The 22,743-nt window shown below is 40.5% G+C and overlaps 1 protein-coding gene across 1 annotated transcript in view; it reads right to left on the bottom strand.

The window, feature by feature from the left end:
* The window catches only part of kif16bb (kinesin family member 16Bb), a 25,107-nt gene extending 3,184 nt beyond the window's left edge, over positions 1-21,923 (bottom strand). The window contains exons 1-20 of the mRNA XM_023425797.2: positions 21,845-21,923; positions 21,698-21,761; positions 21,491-21,601; positions 21,252-21,368; positions 20,380-20,477; positions 18,518-18,633; positions 18,274-18,416; positions 17,778-17,946; positions 16,994-17,122; positions 16,613-16,788; positions 16,428-16,493; positions 16,284-16,341; positions 11,147-11,172; positions 10,070-10,189; positions 9,856-9,907; positions 9,617-9,754; positions 8,209-8,291; positions 5,815-5,903; positions 1,172-1,345; positions 262-352 (exon numbers count right to left, since the gene is read on the bottom strand). Of these exons, the coding sequence (XP_023281565.2) occupies positions 262-352; positions 1,172-1,345; positions 5,815-5,903; positions 8,209-8,291; positions 9,617-9,754; positions 9,856-9,907; positions 10,070-10,189; positions 11,147-11,172; positions 16,284-16,341; positions 16,428-16,493; positions 16,613-16,788; positions 16,994-17,122; positions 17,778-17,946; positions 18,274-18,416; positions 18,518-18,633; positions 20,380-20,477; positions 21,252-21,368; positions 21,491-21,601; positions 21,698-21,761; positions 21,845-21,891 (2,067 nt within the window). The 5' untranslated portion in view covers positions 21,892-21,923. The remainder of the gene's footprint in view (positions 1-261; positions 353-1,171; positions 1,346-5,814; positions 5,904-8,208; positions 8,292-9,616; positions 9,755-9,855; positions 9,908-10,069; positions 10,190-11,146; positions 11,173-16,283; positions 16,342-16,427; positions 16,494-16,612; positions 16,789-16,993; positions 17,123-17,777; positions 17,947-18,273; positions 18,417-18,517; positions 18,634-20,379; positions 20,478-21,251; positions 21,369-21,490; positions 21,602-21,697; positions 21,762-21,844) is intronic.
* Between the last annotated feature and the right edge of the window lie 820 nt (positions 21,924-22,743).

The raw sequence follows: 22,743 nt of genomic DNA, 5'->3' as shown, positions 1-22,743 counted from the left end.
GGGGGTAGGTACTGACATTTGCTCTGGTTTGCAAAGACAAACGCCATTAATGCTTCAGTTGCATTGTGTCTCCAAGAAAAACTGTAGCGCAAAGTCTCACTATATGCATGCTGTGTTTTGGCTTTTTAGCTTCAATCTCTTAAAAACAATTAAATCTTTATACTTAACTATACCCATAGCTCATTGATTAAATCCTTATTTGTGATATTTTTAAATCAAGAGTGATTTATTGTAGTCACTGTAAAAAACATGCATACATACTGTAGTCATGAGCCTCTCTGATGTGGCAGAAGTGAGACAGCTGCTTGGCGCTGCGGACTCCACTGTGTCTGCAGCCAGCATATCCATCAGACTGCAAAAAGGACACAGCGAAGACACAAGAAATAATAATACATTTCATAATATATCAGAAAAGAAAAATTGCGTCTCGATACGAGGAGGGGTTTGCACAATACAGCTATGGTTATATGCTTATGCATACTGCCAGGCTCTTTGTTTTCAAAAGCAAATTTAATTATTTGCTGTGGTGTGACACTGGAGACTTCAAACAGTTTTCAGCCAAAAGGCAAGACTGCAATAACCCCCAGCCCCCCCTTCACAAATCCATCCATTAGATTTGAAAAGCAAACAGCCCAAATGGCTGGATGAGATTAGAGCCACTCTACTAGCTGTGAAATTAAATAGAATCTGTGCATGTTGATTTGAGGATTTACATACAATACTCGGCACTCTGGAGGGGGGAGCCGAAACCAAATATACAGCTCAGAATGATTTCTGACAGTAAACAGCGGCTTTGGCTGAGCTTTGTGCGTTGCAGCAGGTTGACGAGGGGGGAAAGCGGGAGCACTAAAGCATTAACATCATCAACAAGAGGGACACAGTGCAGGTCCTTGTGACGCTTAAAAGGATTTTTGCAGATCCTGAAGATCAGTGGAGAGGACTCGGCAATGTTTGTCTCCTCGCATGAGTAAATGGAGAATCACTGATCTGGGATTCCCAATCTAAGAAGCTGACCAAATTTTCTTAATACCATGTTTTTCTGTGGCACACATTACTCACATGCAGAGGTTTACAGTGTTCTTGCTGCAGAATGACTGAACAAAACTGGTACACAAACAAAGGATTCATATACATCACCACAGAGAGCACAGTTCGCCTCCCTCTCACGTACCCATTACCAGTCTCTTCCATCTCTGCCCCCTTCGTCTTCTCCTCTGCTCTCTGTTGATGGGGAGCCCCACTGCTTTCCTCTGGAAGTCTTTTGATGTCCCAGTTGCGTCTGTTCAGGCTTTCTTGGACCTGATGCCATGCCACCTCCTGCTGGTTGAGCTTCTCTTCCATCCTCCTAGTCATCACATCACACACACACATATCCACAGATTGTACAGAACTTATGAGATATGCCATAAAAATGATAGAGCTCCTTTCATACACACCCTTTATCACATCCTTCCGTACTTTCAAACAATTCCAATTCATTTTGTGGCTGTTTTAAGAAACTTCTTGACATTCTAAAGAGACACCTGGAATGATGAGTAGAAAGAACAGCTTAAAGTAAAGTGACACAAAAATCCTTCAGAGCTAGATAAGTTTCTAAGTAAGATCTTTGTAACGGCACTAAAACTTGTGGTAGGAGGCGTCATGGGAGCTCCTAGAGTGATGGATGTTAAGCAGTGTAAAAACACTATTTCAGGAGACATAAGCTCCTAATAACAGCCTTTTGGTGGTCGGAGGAGGTAAATAGTATAGTTACCACTTGGCCTTCTGGCCAGACATGGGACGTCAGATGAGGCACTTTCAGAGCTGAGGGTGGCAATTAAAAGCAGCACGGATCAAACACCAGCTGACCTGCTCCGGAGTTTCAAACTTGCTGGGTTTGAAAGAGCTGCATTTTAACATACTGTCTATAGAATGACTCACACACAGTGGGCTACCTTTTAGTTAAAGGTAAAAAACTAGGTCTTGTGGACAGTCATGAAATAATACGCAATACAACAGCATGGGACTCAGCCATAGCAGAGAAAGTCATTTCTTGCTCGGAGTATCCATCTTGGAAGTTTCCAAACTAAAAGCTCAGTGATTGATGCTAATTATTTAATATTTTCCTATATGTCTTTACCATAAACCAATCAAATTCATGGGAGAATTGACCAGTGAAATTCTGCATGGTACATCATGACTGAGTAAAACATCCACCCCATATTTAAAAGCTCTCTTTGAATATGAACTTTAATGTTATTACATTACATTGTATCAACGTTATGTTCAGAGGCAAGGCCAGGTGAGAAAATCTGCATTCAGTTGAAACAAATGCAATTGAACATCACATCCACACAAATTGAATCAAAGATCTGGATAAATATAAAAATTGTTAAGGGATCCCATGCCCTAAGAGCAGGTCAGCCTTTTGATAATGCAGTTAGCCTCTTCCTGTCAGAACTCTCAAGTGAGAAATGTTTTGATCCGACTGATGTAGCTGATAATGGGCAGGTTGCTTTTGTTGCTATGGAGCATCCCCTCAAGCAACTGAAGGTCAGCTCATTGATATCTTGTGTCGCTCCCAGAGCTGAGCAGATATCCACAGCCACTGTTAGAATTCAAATTATGTGCTTGTATTTACTACTGAGAGTTATTTTTAAGATGATTGGGAAATTTTAAGATTAATCTGTCCTTGCTGTGAGGGAGTACTTGCTATGTGAACAACAAGCTGAACAAGGATGGAATACATATCTAAGCAACAGATGTGACCCCCCCCCCACCCCACTGCCTTGAGTTCCTCAACAGATGCTGGTGCGAGGTAAGAAGAGGTCAAAAAACAAACCAAAAAAAAAAAAAAAACACAAGTATCAGCTGAATGCACATTTAGTATTTTATGATGCATGTTGAGTTAGAATTTAGACCCACAGAGGAATCAAATAAAGTGTATTTTGCAATGTACTGTGCCGCTGTATTTGACTGTGTATTATGCAGACAGGTGACAAATTAAAAAAGGAAAAACCTGAATAAAGGAGGAGAAACATAACAAAAGCAGATGCTTCCACACAGAGGCACTGCATGGTATAAGTCAGCAATTAACATCCAATCACGCTCTGTGGCAGGTATAAAAATGCTGAGCAGGCCCAGTGGATTCTGATCTTGTATCGAGGTGGCCTGTTAATACCTGGCATTAACATGCATTTTGGGTAATCGGATCACAAGTGGACAGCTTGTACAGGTGTGAATGTACTACAGATGCATTGAGGACACAAAGGCCCGATGGCTCAGACCTCAGTTGGAGGTGGTCTGGGTCGAATATGGCCACACTCTTGTGTGTGTACACAAACGTGTCGCGGGCCACACTGAAGGACCGCCTACTGACATCAGTCTAATTAATCCTGCTACAGTTTCATTATGAATCAAAAATATTTACTACTTCAGTGTTTCCTATGCATTGATTTATTTGTGGCCACTTGCCACACAGACCACAAAATGATGATTTTCTTTCTTACTATACACTCTCTCTCTCTCACTCAAACACATTGATAACAGATCAATCTGTCATAGTTGAACTTGCTAAAAACAACAATGCATTTCGTCTTTGCAAACACAAATGACGTACTGTGGGGTCCAAAAGGCTGTGACTATCTGCATATAGAGTGGGAAGTGAGATCCGATCACAAGCGGTCACTTGAGACACATGCTAATGCCAGGTGTGAACTGACATGCTTAGAGTTGATCAGATCACCCAACAGGCATACTGACTGACCTGGGCCAAAGACTGCTCTACTGGCTACTGTTTCAATAGAAACTGTGAATAAAGTGACATTTAGATCTGTGAGAAACACGTCAGAAAATGGGGCCAAAATTATGGTCGACAGCGCACATTTGATGAGCGTGATGCTCGTGCATTATTGTGATAGGTAAGGAAAAACAGCCATCAACATCAGCCCCTCCTCAGGGGGCTGAGAATGTCAATGCAGGACGTGATCAAGCTGCATCAGCAAGAACAGTATGTCGACGATTACATAAAGAGGGATATTATAGTAAGGTTGCAGTGCATAAACCCCTCATTACAAAGATGGATGCACGTTTGAGAGTACAGTGGTGCAAAACCCATAGGCACTGTTCTACAGAGACGTGGAAAAAAGTGATACGGTCAGATGAGTTGTCATCCACCATATTTTCCACAAGTGGGTGACTGCATTTGTGGCGAAAACCCAAGAGAACAGTACAGGCCTGAATGCTTCACCACTACAGTGGAGAGGATCCGGTGGCTGTTAGGCTCTCATGGTTTGGGTTCACTTGTTCCCTTAGAACAACTTTGTATCGATTTGCAGTGACCCTTCCCTCTGAGTGATCAACTTTATCCTGTGAAGAAACATTTATATACTGATGGGAGAGGTCTGGCCAAGGAGCAGTGAAACCTTTCTGGCAGCACATGGTGGCCCAACACCTCACTAAAGACACTTTAAGTTGGTCCTTCAGTTTGTCACCCATCGGTTTTCTGTACTGTGAAGGAACTGTTGACAGTCCTGCTGCTGATCTGTCATTAACGCCTACAGAAGCTCAGTCTCTGTCCACCTCTTCTTCATCTTCCAGCTACTCTGTAAGATCACTTTCAGCTGTTAGCTGTGTAGTTGACTAATAGTAGCAATCCTCTATTTACCCAAACACCTGTATTCACCCTTTTATATCTACACAGCACCGGGGTTGCAGGTGTCAGACTGAAAGCAGTATGAACCATCTGAGCCAAAGCATTGCTTTTTGGCACTACAGCACTGTGAGGGAAATTACATGTCAGACAGCTCCTCATGCTATAAAACATCAGGGTTTTCATATCATGAGCGAACATGGGTTTGTCTCAAATTGCTCACGACTACTTCAGTAGGTGGTGAATCACTAGAACGTGAATTGGATTTTGGACACTAATTCAAAGAACACTGGGACACTGACAGATCAACGACCTGTCACACGGTTCCAAGGCAGTGGCAGGGTATAAAGATGTGACATTAGCATAATGTCCCTCAGAGTCTGGTAGGCTATAGTGCACAGTGTCTTTTAAATTATACCGATGGCACATTTTTATAGAAAAATTAGATAATCCAGGAGAAACCGCTGCAGTCTGTTTTGTTTTCAGTCCATTTATCATCAGTGTTGTACAGTGGTTCAAACTGACCTAAAACCTAAACCAACTTACATAAATTAAATTTAGCCATTATATTAATCAGCTGCAGCAGTGTCTACATGCTGTGACTGAAGGTCTTTCTCAGCGCAGAACTTTGAATTTGCATCCTTGAGGGTTTGAACCTCAACATTTTTGTATACACCTGCTGTGTGACAAAATAACCTCAATTCAAAGTTCACTTTTACAGAGCTTTCAACTGTGAGATGCACTCAACAGGCACAGTTGTAATCTTCATTATAATGCACATTTACTATAAAACAATTTAATATACACTACACTGCCTCTCTTTAAATCAGTGCATTGTGGGAATTTTCTGGGGAGCAGAACTTCAGGTGCACTGCAGTGTTTTTGGAAATGGAACACGGGGCAGTTCACTACCTTCTGAACCAGGGGCCGATTTGGGACATGCCCTCAGCTGTAGGAGAAATGCCTGCTGTTGATTTTCACTGGCTCAGCATGAAGCACTTCAGAATGGCTTTTTGCATGTTCCCACCTCTCCTCCCAGAAATGCTGCCATGATTTATGGCTTTGATTTGGTCTACGTGTCCAATGAATGCTGCTCAGTAAGCAGGCATATTGTGGAGATTGAGGTGGAGTAGGTTCAGTCGTGCTTGGGTCACAGAGTGCACACGTGTCTGCGTAAGTCTCACCCTGGATTCTGCAGCATCACCTCGGACAGATTCTCTGCAGATTTGGACATGTCAGTCAAGGACAAGCTGAAGGCAGACGACAGCCTGCTCTGCAGACAACAGAATGAGACAGCACTGTGAAATGAAAATCTGTGCAACAGTGTAGGAAATGAGTGACAGCTGCCTATGGAACATTTGCAATTATACAATGGTTTAATTATAGTTTATACTGTATGTCTTCAGTATTCTCGACACTGTTTTGTGAAAGATTTTGACAACATTTTAAAAATTAGTCAAAATCTCTCTGGAATAATCACATTACATTATAAGTGATTATTATTTTTAAAAAATGGGGATAAGCAGCATAAAACTATTATACATTCCTAAAATGAAAGGGTCATATATACATAGGCTGGCAAGAAAGCAGCTGTGATGTACAACATGGTCCATTTTTGTGGTTCCATGTAGTTTTTACAGTTTATCTTTAGCACCGTTCTTTCCACATTTTCACTCGGTAACTAAGAGAGAATTGTAATACAATGTGCTTCTGTTGAAATAGACCATTTTAAAATCCAGTTTTTACAAAACAGTTACACACTGTACTCTGGGTGTGCTAGCTCATATTCAGACTGAGCGGATTTGTAACTCCTGAGACCATCTCATTTGGAATCTATGTTAAAAATGAATGGCAAAGACTCTTCCTAGAGCCACAGCAGGGCTTGAATGTCTGTACTTTACTTGGCTGTAATAATGTGCACTTTTCAATAATGCAAAGAGCAGAAACCTGTCAAAAACCAGAAGTACAGCTATGTTTATACATTGGTGTGTGAATCCATTTTACTACATAAAATGTTATGACGCACAGAAATAAATGCTTAAACGGGATTTAATTTAGGTTGCAGGCTTTATAGTCTTTTTCTTTCACATGCTACAATAAATATGCATAACAATTTATTTTCCTGAAAATGTATCCAAGACCAGAACTTAATTTTAAAAGAGAGAGCATTATAGCAGTAGACTGTCGTTATCAATGTTTGTTCTGAGAAACCAGTTAACTCAGTATAGTCACTTCATTAAGAGAGTTTTTAAAACATTACATTTGATCTGAATATGTGTTTATGAATTTCTTCAACAGCAACTTTCCCTCTACCATATAACTGACTAGTGACGCGCCCTGAACAGTATTTGTATGCAGTGTTTAACATCTCAGGAACAGAAGCCTGTAGCTCTCTCACAGAGTTCACAGAGTCTACTCACATACCATTCTGTCTTGCTCTATGCATATTTACAGCTGTCCAAGATTTTGCATTCTTTATTATCAACCATACCGTACTTTGTACTCTTGTAGGAAATTAGGAAACTGTTGCTATGAAACTCACAAAGCAGCAGTTACAGCTAACAGATATATATGCAACACACATTTAGCTTACATTGCAACTTCAGCTTAAACATTTTTGACATGATCCGTCAAAAAATCAAATATCTGTGATTTGATATTTTAAAACAATAAAACATGTCCAAGGGGGGGATCACTTTTTATAGCCTCAGACAGTTCATTGTTGAGGGAGCCTCTGTATGAATTTACTGACTAATAAATGCATATCTCTGTAGATATGGGTGGATACGACAGGAAAAGGAAATATATGTAAAAAGTGCAGTAAACTTGCCATTTTCTACTTCATATATTTGACATTTTCAGGCAATATTTACGCATTTTAAAATGACTTAATTCTTCCCAGAACATAAAGACTTCAGGGGTTTTTTTTTCCCTAACACACACTCAGGCTTACATAACTCAAACTTTAAGAGTACTTAAACCTGAACATTATTGGAGAGAGAAACAGGCTGTGGTGTCTTTAGGAGAAAGGGTGCACTCACACAATGCCTCTTTAAAAACACATGTAAGTTAATGAAAGCCAAGAGGGATCTGTTACAAGATGGACGAAAAGCAGACAGTTTTGAAAGCTACACCTGGCCTCTCAGAGACGGCAGACAGCTTCCCCAAGGTTGAAAACAGTCTCCTTGTGCTAGTGTGCCGCTTTTTTGTGAGCCAGTTAATCAGAGTTTCATGCTCAACAGGCAAAAACGAGCAGTAGCAGCTGAGGGGCGGGCAGAAGTTCTTACTCTCATCAGAATGAATCTGCATGGATCACACCGTTACGGTTTGTGGAGTTTTTTGATGTGGAGTGAAATTTGAATGAGAGTTCAACATGAGCAATGTTTGCTGAAGGAAGCAGGTATTACAGCTGGTGGTTATGGAAAAAATGTGTGATGCTGCTGTTTTTACAAAATTACCAGCTGAAAATGCAGTCGAGGCAGTGTCTTCTCTGAAAGACGCTCCCTCAGCTTCACAAAAACAGCACAACAGTGTAAGAACACAATAAGGCTCGTCTGTAGTGGTGGCACCGTCTGTACCTGGCGTTTCACTCTCAGCTGGGCAGCTTCAGTTGGGTGGTTAAACCTCAGTATGGCTCCTCTTCCAAGCTGTATGGTGGTACCTAGAGCAAACCGAAGACGTAAACCATGAAAAAAAGATGCAAACCACTAACTTACTTACCAGCTTCAACTTTGCCATTTGGTATAAATGCTACAGCAACCACTGAATTATGCATTACACTGTGAGAAAGACTGGCAGAGGCAAAATGTGATGCGTTTTTGAAGTGACAGTAATGGTGCTGAAAGTCTGCCAGGAAGGCTTTGTGGGTGTGGCACAGTATCTATAATGTATGAAAAGGTGAAGAGCAAAATAGTCTGACCATGGGAATCTTCCCCTCATCGTGGGATTGCAGGGAACTTGGGGAAACTTGACAAATAGCACAAAAGTTCTCCAACATTCCTCTACTGAAGTAGAGGAGGAACACAAACCTCAATGTGATTGGCAGTGACCTGGGCCAGAAGGATGGTTTACCAGAGAAAATGGTCCAAGGAATCTTCTGAAGTCTTGTAAGGCTATAGAACTGAAGTGATATTGGAGTTTATATCACACTCATGCTCATATTGCCATATCCACAGATTTTCTCGTGGTTTCTCTCCATTCTCCACCTCCTCTCTCAGCACAGCAAATACTAATCTTGCTGCTACTAATGACTTCTGACGAGTGACAAAGCACCTGAGAGGGCAGTCTGTGATGGATTCCAGCTGCTTTTGGACTGAAAATTACTATCATTTGTTCAAGAAAATAGCTTCAGATGCAGCCGTTTCTGAAGGGGATATTGGATAAATTGAAATGGTTAGAAAAGAGACTAGCGTTGCCCAGCCCTGCGCTGCCTGGCTCTGTGTGCAGTTTTTATCTCTGGAAAAGCAAAGCAGCGTGGATGAGGAGGCAGTGAAAGCTCCCAGCCCCGGCAAGCAGGGTCGACTCAGGGGGGCAGGAGTTTCAGCTCGGCTTGGCTCTGTCCTTTGAAAGGTTAATGATCTGGCCCACTTCAAACCTGTCGGCCCTATCAACTCCATCTGCCAATTAAATGGAGGGCCTGGGGCTTTGTCTGGAGCTTTGTCCAGAGCCTCTCGCCCTTCAAAATGTTTAGTAAGAGAAATGGCATCTGCCCTGTGGAGAGCTGTGTTCACAATCCACTCATGTCCTGAGTGCGCTGCCATTGGGGAACCAGGGACATAAAGTGGATTTCATTTGCAGATGTGACGCAGTGATCTCCTATAACGGCATTCAAAACGGATGGAAGTGTTATTGCCTCCCACTAGCAAAATAATTGTGAATCTGAGAGACAAATCCTCATCCTTCTTCATCATTACAGATTTTACTTGCTCTCTCCCGCCCGTTCATTAAGGAACCTCACAAGCATATTCTCTTTGCACAAATTCTTACCCTGATTCAGCTGGCAAGGACCAGTGACCACAGAGCCATTGACTGAACACAGTGCACCATCCTGAGGGATCAGAGTCACGGTCCCAGCATGGTTCTCGAGCACACAATGTTCGCCGAGGAGACCAGGCCCATGATGCACTACAATGCAATTAAATATGAAGGCACACAAAGAAATTGTTTATTTTCAGTTTGGTTGACAACACAGCAGCTGGGAATACACTGTAGTAACCTTGACTCACCGATATCCTGGCTGTATGATACTTTGTCACTCCCAATCAGGGTTCTCCCCTCCTACAGAAGAGATTCAAAGGTCATAATACAATATGCAAGGTGTTGTTTGACAATCAGAGTAATTGACAGAGGCAGCGGACCTAGGCTGGTAATGATTTCTGGGAGAAAAAAAAAAAAATCGACTAATGTGTGAAATATATCAAGTTCAAATGCTGTATTTACTTTCAAATAATAGAGGATGATGCCAGTGCTGAGTAGATCTTTCTCAATGCCAATCAGATGAGGTAACTGGCAGTCCAGGACCACGCCACTCCCCTCCTTCCTCAGAGCCACAGTCTCCTCCTATAGGAGACAAGAGAATATAGAGGGAAGGGGTTAAAAAAAAAAAAAAAAAAAATCTCTCAATAGCCTGTAGCTGGAATGGCACACAATAAAAAATAAAAATGCTGACAGACATTTAATGGCAACCAGCAGAAAACTGAATTCTTTATGACTGCTCTTCCTTGCCTGAAGGCCACGCAGAATAGCGGCGTTCCAACCATGTGTCACCATGAAGCAGTAGAGTGGCTAACGGCAAGAGAGACACCATAAATCATTCAGATTATCGTGGTGAGAGTCAAACTGTACATTGTGTTCAGCGAGCGAAACAGACGCAGTGCCACCACCCACACACAGGTGGGTTGTATACCACGCACCATTGCCTTTATTGATACATAGCTATCAACACTGTATGTTGCTATTAAAATACTCCCGAGCTTGTAAAGTATGCCAACTTCAACAGCAACAAACTTCAGCTAGCTCGATGTCATCTAGAATGTGTCTGAAAGAAGTATTGCGTTGAAGGTCAAACGACAGTGAATTCCTGGCTCCTTATACACACACACATTAAGTGGACAGCATGCTACAGCTTAAACGTAAAGGAACAGGGCATTTTGTTTCCCATAAATAGTGAGGAAAGTCAATAAATGTGGTGAAATGAATCATTAAAAGACCATTTCATAGGTTTTCAGTTTTTTTGTTTACATAAATGCCAAATCTTAGCACACAAACTGTCTATTTCACACTTAAGCTATTGATTATTACTGCACTGTAGTGACACATTACAGTTAGATCACTCAAAAGTAAAAAAACAAACAAACTTTGTGCTTGTCCAGAAATCTCTGCTAAATATGTATTTAATGGTGTTACAGCAGCTCTCCACAGAAAAGCGATAAGAGGTAGAGAAATTGATTTAATCCCTGAAAGCCATTTCTAAAGCACAGGTCGGCTACACTTAAACCTCTGATCTGCTCCATATACCGCTTCACTGCCTCCAACAATTGTTGCTGAGGAAATTTAAAGCAAGAGTCACACTGCCTTACATCATGTGTGTCTGTCAAGGGCCGATGTTCATTTAACTTTGTATAAAATGTCATTTTAGTTTTATTTCATTTCTAACTTAACTAAAAAGGGAAAGAGTCAAGCTTAAAAAAAAAAAAAAAGAAAGAAAAAAGGCCAGACGAGCTGCAGACAGAATGAGTTTGTTGAGCATTTGCCAATTATTCAGCAAGAAATTAAACACTTAGCCTTGGATGACCTGCGAGGTTCAAAAGACATACTGAATTAAAGCCATACGGGGAAACTTAACTCTGTTTAAGGCCAGTAACCTTTTCCTCCCAGGGCAATGGCTGCGGTTCAATAACCCAGAGCCTACCCAAGTATGAGTGGTCCTATCAGAAGTATTCTTCCTGTTAAGCTGGTGGACTAATGCCTCACATTGCCATGGATTATCTTAAGTACCTCCCCAAGAGGCAGAGCAGAAAATCTCACATATGGAGGATTCAGAACCAGCACGCTGCATAAACTAGTTCCCCTCTCTTTCAACCTCCTCCTGCCCTCTTTCGTATAGATTGGGACTGTGAAGTGAGAGATGTGTCCACCACCAGCACCACCTCACTCATTGTGAGATAGGAGAAATCCTTTTTCTAATGAAGAAGGAGAGGTATCGACCCCAGCCCCTGTACTTAATTAAAAGGGATTTTTCACAGACTTCATTAGAGGTGAGGAGCAGCCTGGCAGATTAATGCACTGTGTCACTTTCCTCAGACACCAGGAACAGATGAGATCCTCTTATTTTCTCCCCACATTCACACACATCCCAGAGAAACTTGCTCTTCACCACACCCCGTCAGTCAGGGAGTGTGTGTGTGTGTGTGTGTGTGTGTGTGTGTGTGTGTGTGTGTGTGTGTGTGTGTGTGTGTGTGTGTGTCATGAGGACAAAAAGAAGTTTGCTTTCAGATTGAGGCAGCTGGTGAACATACTGTAATTAACTGTGGCCTAGACCAGCAGCCAGGCTCAGGCAGCATTTAGGCTTCCATTAAAAGCCATCATCTGTGGTTGGCCAGAATTTTTAATGGATTTTTCCTCAGTGCTTTGACAGTTCAGGTTCCCGACTTGGTTTCAAAATACTGCATTACTAGGCCAATCAATGACTCTTTCCCGACTGCCAATCAGCCTTGTCAAGTCGAGCAACCTGCCAACCAAATGGATACGCAGGTACTGAATCCAGAACAAGAGAAAAACTTCTGCATATGAATCGCTCAAGGTTCATTTCCTTGAAAGCTGTATTTATATCACAGATTACTGCTCTTTATAAAAGTTGAAAGAATAATGCATAAAAGACAAAAGGCAATTACATGGCCAGTTTTCAAAATGGTATGATGCCTTTTGTTTGAAGTGATTCGTCATATTCCAGTGAAGAAAAGAACTGGCATCTTATTAACAGTCGTTTCTGCTTTTTACCCTCCACTTTGTTACTTGCGCTTGAGCTACATGTAAAAACAGGTTTCAACCAGAAGGTTGTTCTTCTGGTTGTAATATGAACATGTTGTGTAATTAGCTTCATATGCACTCCAGCAAATCAGCAACAGGATGCAACTTGTGGTTGAAAGCTAGAGAGGGATTCAACCTGATGAAAGCACTTGTGGAGCTCTTCTCCTGCTACGTGTCCCATTGCAACTCGTGTCAATTAATGGTTGTCATTTTGCACAGGTTCGATATGTATGGTGCAATTTCACATATTCTTATTATTTGTGTCATTTATTTAAAGAATGTGAAAATCAACTGGACCAAACACTCCTACCGGCACCGTTATTTTTAGGGCCTAAGCAAGAAGATTTTAGTCCTAGATGTGCACAAATGATACCTATAACACATGTGCTCACCATGTGTTTCAAACACCTTAGAATCATTTTTCATTTTTGTGAATTAAATTGAGCAAAGAAAGTTCAAGTTTTGGAGCCAAAACTTAGATTCTGGCATGTGAAGAATCAAAGGCAAGAATATGTCAAATTAAATGGTATAATGACTATGATGTATAACTGCTGACAGTATGAGGTAAATTGACATTAAACAGAACAAGGCTCAGAGCATTCAGAGCTTAAATTGTGCCTTTGTGCTGATTGTAGCATGTTTGGGGAAATACAAAGACTACCAGGATCAAAGAAACACTGTGGTTCATTTTAACTTAGTCAAATGGAGGTTCCTCCCACCACGCTGTGTTACATGGGGACCTGAGAGGGTGGCTCGGGGAGCAGAATGCAACTCGTGAAATAAAACTACTCACAAATCTGTGTGTGTGAGACATTAACTATGTATATTATTTCGTTTTTATCATATTATATATAAAAACACACACACATGCATATACACACACACCCCTGCAGTAGAACAACATTTCACTTTACCCTCTTCCTGCCTTTTTTGTTCTCTCAATCTGTTGCCGTCTCCGTCTGGTAAGAGGCTGCTCTGGAATCCATCTTATATTAATTACTTTCTCTTCCCCACATGCCCTGTAACCAATCTGGGAAGCTGACGATGAATAACTTTGCATTCTAAATCTGCTTTGAATACAGAATTCAAAATTCTGTTTACACCGCTCTTGGTCAGCTCGTCTCCGTACTTCTCTCCTTACAGCCCGAGCAGAAAATTTCATCTAGCTCTGAGCAACAGAATCCACTGAATTAAACACAAAATATATGAGACTTGAAGCGTTAGAGAAGACTGCTCTCGATTTAAAAAAAAAAAATAGGAAAAAAAAGCAAGTGCTAGAGACGGAGAACACGCAGTGAGTGTAACGAACACTTAAGGTGGAGGCTAGATTTTATCAGCACCATTCCTTTTAAACAAAACATGTTGCAGGCCATTTGTTTAAAAAAAAAAAAAAAAAAAAACTACTTTAAATAAACGGCTCCAATTGATCAGGCTTTTGTATGTCAAGTACATGTGCAGAATGCGTTGTGCTTCTCTGTACTGAACTGAGTAAAGACACCACCTCTAATGTCTGTGCACCATTCCATGCAGGAATCCCACTTATCATTTTTCACCCAGGCAGAATGCAAATGCACAGGAAGACAAATGTCAAATCCATAAAGTCATTCATCAAACACTTCAGTTCCGGCAACATCAGTGTGCCTGCTGGTCACCAGTATGGTGGCCTTTTAGCCTAGGTGTCAAATTGAATCATGCATCATAACAGGTGCATTTACATGGATGGGCACAGGTCTAAATAAGGCATATTTGTCAGCTCTGCCAGCGGAGATGGACGATGTTGCTGCTGAGCATAAAGTCATCACCGCCTGGACACGCAAACAGATTTACAATACAGTAACTCTAATTAATATGCCGGACAGTCAGAAACGAAAGTGCCATATGTCAATAATCAAGACCTCTTAATTAGGAGCAGTGACAGCTGGTAATGAGTTCCAATACACTGTCATGAATAAAGGGCCGTCAAGCCAGTAAATGTCACCTGCTAACCATCATACAGAGCAGAATGTTAATTACCCAACAAGCACATATAACAAACTTTCATGTATAGTGTATTTAAAATTCCTACACAATGTCTTAAACTTATAGCTTCACAAAACCAATCTGACAACTAACGCTGGTAATCTGGTACAAGGTCAAAACACAAACCTATTAAGAGACATCTTTCAAAGGCCACATCAACACAACAGTTTAACACTGATGTAGGAAATGTACTGCTAGCATGTATAATGGAGACAAAAAGTCAACTCCATGCTCTTCATGACTGGCACGCTTCACAGTTCAATGCATAATGCAACAGGCTACTTGGCTGAACACGATGAGTCCCAAACAGATGACATTTGGTGTTATTTGGGAGGTTGGGCACAAATTCAACAGAGAAAAAGTGTTCGGTGTAAACTCGGTGCTGGAAAACTCTGGCATTTTTCTGTTGCAGCTTGGGGTCTTGTAGGGATGCTGCCACCCTGTCCCAGCCTCAGAGAAACCATATTGGGTTGGAGGAGGAGGCATATCTGTTCTGTCTCTCTTTGTCACACTCCCCAAATACTGTAACACAATAACTTCACAGTCAAGACAAGAACACTGCTTTTGGATGCCATTTAAATCTGAATAGATGGAAAATTAAAAATTAAATGCCAGGTCGACTCTACTACTCATTACCATTTCCAGTCCATGAAGCAGCTGTGGCTGTTCACAAGACTTGCAGTGACACCAGCTGGTAGGATGTCTATACTGCAAGCAGCAACATATGCCAAAACTGCTGCTGGGAGCTTGCCGTTTTGTTGATTGTTAGTGTTAAAATTAATGAAGCCTCCACAGTCTGTGTACTCAGTGGCCTTCTATTTTACTTGTCCTTCTGTACCGAGCTTCAAGTTGCATATTTTTGCATCATTATTCAAATACAACTGTGGATGTTGGACTTGAAAATGAAACACAAATTCCTTACTAAATTGATACTTGTGGCACAGAAAACAAGGTAGGCAACACAAACATAAGGGGAAAAAAGCACCTCACAAACTATTGTCTTGTCTAGAAACAACAAAGCTCCAAAGACTGTAACTATAACTAACTAAAGCCACCACACACTATTATGAAATGTTTATCCAACCCTGAACATAAGAGTTAAACCACAGGGTTATACTATGAATCTTTATAATATTATCTGATTAAATTAAAGAACTACAACAAGCTGGATCAGTGGAACCGGGCAGTTCAAACACTTCTCTCCAGTTACAGTCTTGTTATCCTCTAGCTCATGTCCAAGAATCAGTACAAACATACAGTACCAGGCCTCTGTGAGCCAAACCAATCAATGTTAAATTGGCTCCAGGATATTTACACAAAAGCTCACTTGGGCTTTTCATCAATGTATTGTAAGAATAGTTGGTTTTTACAAACTGGCAGATCAAACTCCTATTGCTCCTGGCTAAAAGTATTGTGGAGGTTGCTGGATGACACCACAGGCTGGAGCACATGCAAGTCAGAGAGACAAACAGAAAGCAAGAAAGACATCACAATTATTCAGACGAAGAAGTGTGATTGCTCTTTCAATGTGCAGTGGTGTGTTTTTTTGTGTAAGGCAGTGTCCGATTATACTAAGTTTAAAAAGGGTTATAAAGATTTGTTGTACCTGCAGAATACTCTATCTCACCCCATTTGCTGGTCCACTTCTTGGTCAGTGCGAGAACCTGAGGGGAATCGCAGAAGTAACAGGTGTATTATTTACAAAGAAGAACATCAAAACACCTGTTCTGTTTGACAGAGGATGACTCACCTTTTCCTCATTGTGATGCAACTCCTCCTCTACTTTCACAGAGGAAGGCAGCTCCCCACGGGAGACCTGGAGTAGTATTGAAAAGACAGCCCAACCTACGATATAACCTTTGGATAAAAGACTGTCAACATATATATTGTAGCATCCTTGATGGCCTTTTATGTGAGCTTGAATGTATGCAGGACCTGACTGGTTTCTTCTAGTAGCCTTCGGAGCCTGGTAACCTCTGCCTGCAGCTCTCTGACAACCTTCACACTTCCATCTTCATTCACGGTGGGAGAGTTCACTATGTTCTTAGCTCGGCTGGCATAGCGCAAAGTGCTCAGGGTCTCCCCGTAATTCACATCAGCAGGAGAAACAGCTGCCATGCGAGATTGTCAGGAAGAAATATACCCAGGTTCACGACAAGTAGTGGAATATTATATGAAAAACAATGAAGGGTTATGTGGTTAACATTATCTTCATTTTTAAAAAAAAAAAAAAAAAAAAACATTTTCAAGGAAGCAGGAATAAAGAGGCAACAAACGTTCTCTGGAAACAGCCTGAACTGTCTTTACAGTACATACTCGCTATCATTGTAGTCATAGAGTTTCCACCCAGGCTGTCTTTTAGTAGCCATGTCAGCACAGAGTCTCTGTAAGGAATGAAGATCTGCTTCTTCTTATTTGTTGACTGTCCTCCTACACCAAGGTCAGCTGGGAGGTCACACGGAAAGAAAAGTTCATTTTTTCTTTGTTAGTTATTTTTATTTTTTCCCCCCACACACACAGGAAATTTGACCTCTGCATTTAACCCATCTGTGAGCAGTGAGCACACACACACAGGAGCAGTGGGCAGCCACAGTGCAGCACCCAGGCAGGGAGCAGATTGGGGATGGGGATGGGGATGGGGGGTGCCGCGTAAGATATGAAATATTTCATCCTAAAGCTCTGTAGACCCATTTTGACAGAAAAAGGGTCACAAACCAATATTAGTGCTTATCAAATATCATTAATTTGCACTAAGGCCTTGAGTTTGCTAAGTACCTAAAGAAAAAAATCCAACAGTGAGATTAATTCCAGCCATAATTTTATCTGATTTTTTTTTTTTTCCTTCAAATGACCCAAAACCAATTTGGAATAGAACCAAACATCAAATTGCAAAATCTGTAATAAAAATGTAAGTGCTGTAAAACAGACAAACTAGAAAAATAACACCCATACAGTGTCTATTTTTGAAATAAACTACAAGATAAACAAAATCACCATCCCCACATAGAATACAGTCATATTTCCATCTATTATTGAGCTATCACATAACTAGATAAAGATATGGTGTCATCTTCTGTCAGTATCTGTAACTGTCATTTACCCAAAGCTGAGATCACACTGCCCAGGGTGACCAGGGATTTGTTGATGTTGGCACCTTCCTTCAGCCTGGTGCCTGTGGTGCGTGTGGCATCAGCCCTCTCGCTGCCTGCCAGGTCTACCAGGTGGATCTTACTCAGCGTCTCACGTGGCAACTCTGCATCAAACCACGCCTGTGGCATAAAAAAAAAAAAAAAACATTACTGAGAAATCCTCGTTTAGTTCAAAAGAGGTAACATCACAGAGGAATACTTAGGCAATATGACGACAAAAAGTGCTACTTAAGATGGAAAAAATGAAAAAGCCTTTGAAGATGAAAAGACGTGTTAAAAATTACCACTCCACAAAACGGATACACAGGGCTAATTAAAGCTCTTGAGGAATGGCCTTTACTAACACCCAAAGAGTTTTCAGGGACACTTTGAAAGAATATTTACTCCAATTCAAACTGACAACATGAGACATGGCAGCAAGGACAACTTCTTAGCACTGCATTTCACCTGTGTGAAGCTGATGGTTAAGATGGCGTGGGAGCGGCTGCTTAAGTCATTCATGCCCGTGCTGGCTGTGGTGCGGTTGGCATTGCCGAGAATAATCAGGTCCTCCATGTCTCTGTGGTTATATATCAAGTGCTTGGACAGATCTACACATAAGTGGTAGTTTTCTATGTTAGATTTTCATATAGCACAACATTTCATATGAACACATTTCATATTTAAAAAAAAAAGAAAAGAAGAAGCTTACTCTCAACATAGGGCCCGTCTCTGGGGTGCTCTCTCACTCTCAAGCATCCACCATCTGTAGCTGTAGTTCTCTTGTTCAGAAGGTCCTGCACACGTTCATTATAGATCTCTAAATAGCTGGCACCAAGACAGAAATAGAAATATAGAATCTGATCCAAGATTGCACCAAGACTACAAAGGCACAAATTAATGAAGGGTTTCAGTGTTGATATGTGAATGGCACAGCACCAGATGACAACAAAACAAGTTGCTATTCACTGTGAAAAGAGATGCACAGCAGGTTTACAGCCAAATTCTTGTGCTTGCATTGTTCTGCTTGCAGTGACAATGAATCAACAAACATGTAAAGGTTTTGGCAGAGAACTTCAATTGTACAGTGGTGGGTGTGTGTGCAAAAAGCAAAAGGACTAGTTTGAGTGTCTGATTCAAAGGTAATGCAAGGCATGGAGCAATTAGGCTTTACAAGAGCATGACAGTAATGAAATGGCAGGGACCATATCCTGTGGATGTAGCCATGCAGGTTGTTTTCTGGCAACAGAGGTGAGAACTCAAACAGGTTACAATATTAGATGGTTTCTAAATGACTAGAGGCATAACGATCATAATTACACTAACAAAATAGGGAGGATTATTAAGCCAGTTACATATGATATCCAACTATCATAACCTCATTACAGAATACAAAATGTATGATGATGTTTTACAATGTGGCGATGAAATGCTTCAAGAAAGCTACCCACACAACTAGCACAAACTAAAGTCCTTATTCCTGGAAGCAGTGGAAACCATGACCTTAAGACATGACAGAAAAACCTGACAGTAGGCGATGAACCATATTGTTCTACACACACACACACAGTAGAACTGTGTGTGTGTGTGAGAGTGTGTGTGTGTGTGTGTGTGTGTGTGTGTGTGTGTGTGTGTATATGTATATGTATATATATATATATATATATGGCACAGCACCAGATGGCACAGCACCAGATATATATATATATATATATATATAAAAAACACTACACAAACAGTTTAATACCAAGAATTTTACATACACATTCCCTACAAATATTCCTATCAGTTTTATTTTTAATTGATCAAAATCATTATAAAAGCTACCACCTTAACATCAACTTGGAAGCCCAGGAGGATTTAACTGATGAAATAATAAAGGAAACCATACTGTATGAAACTATAATCTATGTTGTGTGCATAAGGAATTTTAATGCATTTTTAATAATTACCATATTTACCATCTACTTGAACAAAAAACTGAATTTTTGTGTTTTTCATGTTGTTTGCAAGTAAAAGGTGTTTCTTGTAACACTGACAATAATACTTTAATTTCAGTAATGATAAACACATGTAAAATTTATTTGGAATGTGTAAGTCACATTGCAATTCCAATAATTCCAATACAAATTTGTCAAAAGCTATTGCTCACTCATTTTCAAGATATTCAACATTTCTATAGCAAAGCCTGGCAGCCCTTGTCAAATAAAAACCCAATTCTAGAGTTGAATTAAACCCAAATAATGTGCCAGCAGCACAGATTATACCAAATGGCTGAATAATGGTTTCACAGTAGCTTGACAGGCTGAAAATCCTCAATTTTATCTCCGAACATAATCATCTAAGAGCAGAGCTGAGACATGAAATGGATATTGATGTGACTAGATACCATTTTGGACTTCAATTATTATTATTTGATTATAGAAATAAAGCCTTCATTTTTTCTTTTTCTGGTTTTAAAAAGGACTAAATTACAGTTAGGCAAAAACAGAACAACAAAACTAACAGTCTGCAGGACTTTTTTCCTGACTTAAGATGAAAAGAAGTATCACTGTATGTAAGCTGCTTCCTTACCTGACCTCTGTACGGAATGACACAGCATCACTCTTACTTCTTTGAGATATCTCCCAGAACAAGCCTTCACAGATGCGTGGGATTAAACCTTTATCTTCCTAATGCATCAAAAGGAGAAAATGGCGTATTTAGAACTCTTATTACAGAATGATACACATAGTGTACTTTTAAATGACAATTTCATTTTCCGCTCATTATGTTCTCTTAATTTGAGTGCCTATGCTACGCTGTGACCACAATTCAGCACATGGAAAGACTGCTGAACAACACAAACAACAGCTCATCTGATATGGAGTTACTGAAGCATAAAAGCAATTCCACTCTGAGCTGCATGCCCTCTTGTTTTAATTACAAAGTAACAGATAGTAAGCATTAAGAGGCATATATAATTATCAGGGATGTTGACAGAAGCTCTGCTGATGACCTTGCACAAGTCTCCTGGTACACAAGCAGAAACCTCATTGGTAATGTGAAATTTCCATTGCTGTGCAAGGTGAGGAAAAAAAAGCTTTGGGTTGCTGCCCTCATCACATTTTCTGATTAGTTGGGAGAAACATGGAGATAAATGAAGAGAAGGGGAGGGACCTCTGATGAGGCTGCCATCAGTCAGTTTCTAATGTGGTCTGTAGCTTGTGCTATGCGCACACTGGGTTAGCACTACTGGGGTATTCTGCAATGCAAGCTTGACAATGTTGGGAATATTTTAATATCCTGCATGATAATGCATGATAGAGGGGCGCATTTACAGGGCACGCTTGACATTCAAGTTAGAAGTAATCTAACTATGTTTATAGTACAGCTACCCTAGAGGATAAATTAAAAATTGCACTTTAACCATACAGTGCCGAGAAATCTGACAAGGCCTTACTTACTGTGTCACCCATCATGGTGTAAGACTTTCCTGAGCCTGTCTGGCCATAGGCAAACATACAGGCATTGAAACCATCAAATGCAGCTTTCAGTACATCAGACCCCAAGTCATGAAAAATCTAAATCAGCAGAGGAAAGGGTTGGTATAAATATCAGGTAAAAAAACAAACAAAAAAAAAAAACACTGTATAAAACACACTGGACTCTGAGGATAAAACGAAAACCGGAAGAAGTCGAATACCCTCTCCTGGGATGCAAATATAGGGCTTCCTCTGTCAGTTGAATCATATGAGAAGTCAAAAGAAAAGGTTTTCCCTCTGTTCTTCAGCTCCTCCCCTCGAACAGGTGAAGGCTGGAATTACAATATTATAAATAATATAAAATCTAGCTCTTGATAAAAACTTCATGATCTGCAGTGTAGTGCATTTTTATTTTAGTAATAAAATACCTTGTGAATAGATGTAGTGCTGCCGTTCACACGAATTATCACCCTCGAGGATAGCTGCTTTTCTCTGTGGGAACGTGAACGTCACCATCAAAATTACGTGTTTCTTTTGAAAACTTGAAAAAAAATAAAAGCAGTCATACTACCTACCTTTTGTTCAGCGGGCGAACTCGGACCGCTACTCTCACTGAAGCCATTGTTAATCAAAATCAGACAGAACACATCTAACAGCCAGTTCTCCTGGCCTGTTTCTCCTTCTTTGAAAAAGAAGTGTGCCTACACATGAAGGCGTTCGCGTGAACATCAATGCAAAGCACTTCACACCTAATTACCACACCTGGGGCCTGTCCTCACTTCCTCAATGCACTAGACAGACTACCCGCTGGGTTGTATTAAGAATTGATAACCTGTACTCCAAACAAAACATCTTATTTTTTTGTTTTGTTTAAATAGCAGTGACTTTGAATGCAGCCTGGTGATATTCTACAAGAATAAAGTGCAGGTAGATGTCTTAGGTTTTTGTCAATTTAATTACTCGCCAAATATCATATCCTCTTATGGAAATGAAAAGAGACTTGCCCAAACATTAAACATTTTATGACATTTATGTGACTTCAAATCATATTCTGAGTTGCTAATCAATAAACCCATGCCAGTAAAATCCATGTGTTTATGATTTGAATGTTTGTGTCAATATGATGCATTTGCGTCACACGGGAAAAACACACCAGTTAATGGTTAAACTGATTATAGGACGTGTTAGTAGTCAGGCCTATCTGAAAAGTTTAGTTATTTTATTGTATTTCTGATTTCTTCTCACATTCACGAAACACACCTTTGATGCAAGATCCAGTGCTAATTAGTATGTTGAGTTGTTACGAAATGACACTATCAAAGCACTTAATTAAACGTTACAACAAGTGACGTTCAAAATTAAGCAAGCTGTAAAAATCGTGGGTCACCTACAAACCCAGCCGTCATGTCCGCAAGAATGAATTAATTTTAATGTATTCATTAGCATACAATAGTCGGACGAGCAGCATTTTCTG

The sequence above is a fragment of the Seriola lalandi genome, unplaced genomic scaffold (genome assembly GCF_002814215.2).
Source record: "Seriola lalandi dorsalis isolate HSWRI2012SDOR001 ecotype SW California unplaced genomic scaffold, Sedor1 jcf7180002054795, whole genome shotgun sequence".
Taxonomy (NCBI): domain Eukaryota; kingdom Metazoa; phylum Chordata; class Actinopteri; order Carangiformes; family Carangidae; genus Seriola; species Seriola lalandi.
This window is presented reverse-complemented; position numbering and strand designations above follow the sequence as displayed.